At 40.1% G+C, this 2733-nt stretch overlaps 1 protein-coding gene across 1 annotated transcript; it reads left to right on the plus strand.

Moving 5' to 3' along the window:
- Positions 1-598: 598 nt before the first annotated feature.
- Positions 599-2709, plus strand: LOC103374619 (Golgi to ER traffic protein 4 homolog). Its single transcript, XM_008304734.1, has 3 exons — positions 599-764; positions 1830-1908; positions 2349-2709. Exons 1-3 carry the CDS (start codon positions 625-627, stop codon positions 2496-2498), a joined length of 369 nt encoding a protein of 122 aa, XP_008302956.1. The 5' UTR covers positions 599-624; the 3' UTR covers positions 2499-2709.
- The last annotated feature ends 24 nt before the right edge of the window (positions 2710-2733 follow it).

Below are 2733 nucleotides of genomic sequence, written 5' to 3' on the forward strand. Positions count from 1 at the left end.
TATATACTGTGCAAATTTTCCCAACAAATTTAAATATTAAGGTTAAAACCCTGCAATATTATATATTGTACAAATGTTAACTACCTATATATATATGCCCATACAAAATTATGCATCCACGTAAATATATTTAAAACAGAACAAATAAATAAATAAAATTACAATTTGGGCTGTGTGATTTTTATTTCATATTTTCTGTTTCTCTAGAGAGGCACTATTTCCGACACACTGCAAGTACATGTGTTATTTTTTTAATAAAGCTCCTAAGTGATATCTTTGAGGACATAAACTTGCATATTGAACACTATTTTACCAACTATTTCCACCACAATAAATAACAATACTTCCCCAAAGAGAGAAACTACTCAGGCAGTGGCCATGACCGCCACTTTCACCGTTTAGTTATATTCTATCTAATCTCAATTTTATCCCGACCATGCTGCCTTCAAGGTGCTTTGCTGGTCACAAGGTTTCAGGAATCCGTCCATGTTCCCACAGTCTCCAACCAAATCGCCACAACACACCGGCTACGGCGACCCACGAGGGTCTGTAGCGCTTAAAGCTTTCCGGGTTCGCTGTGTCAACAGTCGCACAGAGTGCTGCTACCGTTGTGGAGGAACGACGATGTCGGAGCAGGAGTCTCTGAGGTGCTCCAGTGCCAGGAACCGTGGAGGCGTACAGAGGGTGGAAGGAAAACTGCGAGCCAGTGTAGAAAAGGGGGACTACTATGAAGCACACCAGATGTACAGGACTTTATTTTTTAGGTAAGACTCCGTGTTAGGCTGCTAGCTTTGGTTGTAATTGTCATTCGGCGTCGAGGCCTGTCTGTTCCAGATCATTCTGATGTCAACCTTGCTGCTACACCTGCCTGTGTCTGATTGGTTGGATTTCACTGTGGACCCGCCCACTCCTGTCGGTCCGTGTGTTTGTTTGGACAGACGTCGTTTCAATCTTCCAAAACGGGACGGCTAACTTACTACAGCTAGTTAGCTGTTTAGCATCACCACTACCAGCAAGCTAATGATAGCCGAATTCGAGTTAGCAAGATTACCAATACGAGACAGTTAGACAGTCTTTTTTTGTACATTATTGAAAAAGATTGGTAATCGGCAAATCACACGAATGGAACGGATAAGTGTTTTGTTAACGTCTGTCGCTGCCGAAACGTGTTAGTTGAGTCAGTCCAGCTGTGTTAGCATTTAGCCAGGTAGCCTCATTCTGCTCCGCCGCAGTCTGGGGTATGGTTGCTCGACATGGGTTTGATTAGTATAAATATTGTGTCTTGATTTAGAGCTGCTTACACTGACATTGCCAAATTTTCAGCATCTTGGATAAGCCTAGTAAAAGTTGTTCCTTTCTGTCTCTTATTTATTTAAGGAGCGGTTACACATTAAAGGGTGTACAATCATAACTGAGTGTTGCCACATCATTTAAAACCTGATTGCTATTTATGGTCATGAAAAGATTAGTTTTGCTGTCATATTCGTGACCATTTGCCTCTAGCACAGTTTAACTGTGTTGTTCAGATCTAATTAAAGCTTATCACAGAGTTAATTGGGTACTCTCCTACTTCTTTGGCCTGATCTTCCTCAGTACTGACACTAATAATTGTTATTTTAACTCCTGAAAATGCAAGACAGCCAGTCTAAAGTTACTATAGCTGACCTGTGGTGTGCAAGAAAGTTAATATACCTAATGTCATATTCACATTCGTAGTTTGTTTTGTATCTCAGCTGATGCAAATGAGTGAGGCCAGCAAATGTGTGCGAGTCTTGATAAGCTGATAGTATCATCTCATGTGTCGTGCTGATATGCCTGTTTTTCTATAGGTACATGTCACAGGCAAAACATGCTGAGGCCAGGGAGCTGATGTACAATGGTGCTCTGCTCTTCTTCAGCTATAACCAGGTATATGCTGCTCCAGTTTTTTTTTCTCAAAAGCAATATCATGTTGAAAAGTAGTTCAATTTGACTGTATTTAATACCCCAAGTTGTGTAAATATAATAAAAGAATAACAGTGAAGCTCTGCCTGCAAGATTGGAAACTTTTGATTGTGATTAATCTAAGTGTAGAGGGCTGATGATAACATATACTAAGCAAACAGCATATAAACTGGGGTTTGATGGTGGTTGCACATATGGGTTACTATTAATCATCAGGTTTCCATACATGTAAATAAATATTCTTGTGTGCATGCAGAGACTTACACCTTCCAGCCTGAGAGTGCACACAGTTCTGTATCAGTTAGATGATAAATTCATGTTCACTGCATTCATTAGGCCTTTCTCACAACTTTTTGTGGCAGTATAGAGTTAGAAAATAAAGTTGATTGTCTTTTGCTTTACAGCAAAACAGTGCAGCAGATCTGTCCATGCTGGTGCTGGAGGTTTTGGAGAAATCTGAGACAAAAGTGGAAGATGACATATTAGGTGGGTGGCAAACTTTTAAAGTTCCCTTTTCAAAGAATCCAGGTCATCTACCAGACATCCTCTACTAAGCTGCGTTCGTACGTTTTCAGTTTGACTGATGATGTATACAGTATGTTGTGCTTTTTGGATACGTTGTCTCATTATGGTGCAATTCAGAAAGCTGTGTTGATATTGGACGCGATGGGATTTTATTGTTTGGTACTGCCCTCAATGTACAGCAAAGATGTGCTATACAGCAACATTTACATAAAGTGTATCTACAAAACTGGAGCTCTTAAATGCCAACTTTTAAAGTGGACTCCA

This window comes from Stegastes partitus, unplaced genomic scaffold (genome assembly GCF_000690725.1).
Source record: "Stegastes partitus isolate 25-593 unplaced genomic scaffold, Stegastes_partitus-1.0.2 Scaffold2307, whole genome shotgun sequence".
In the NCBI taxonomy this organism is placed as follows: domain Eukaryota; kingdom Metazoa; phylum Chordata; class Actinopteri; family Pomacentridae; genus Stegastes; species Stegastes partitus.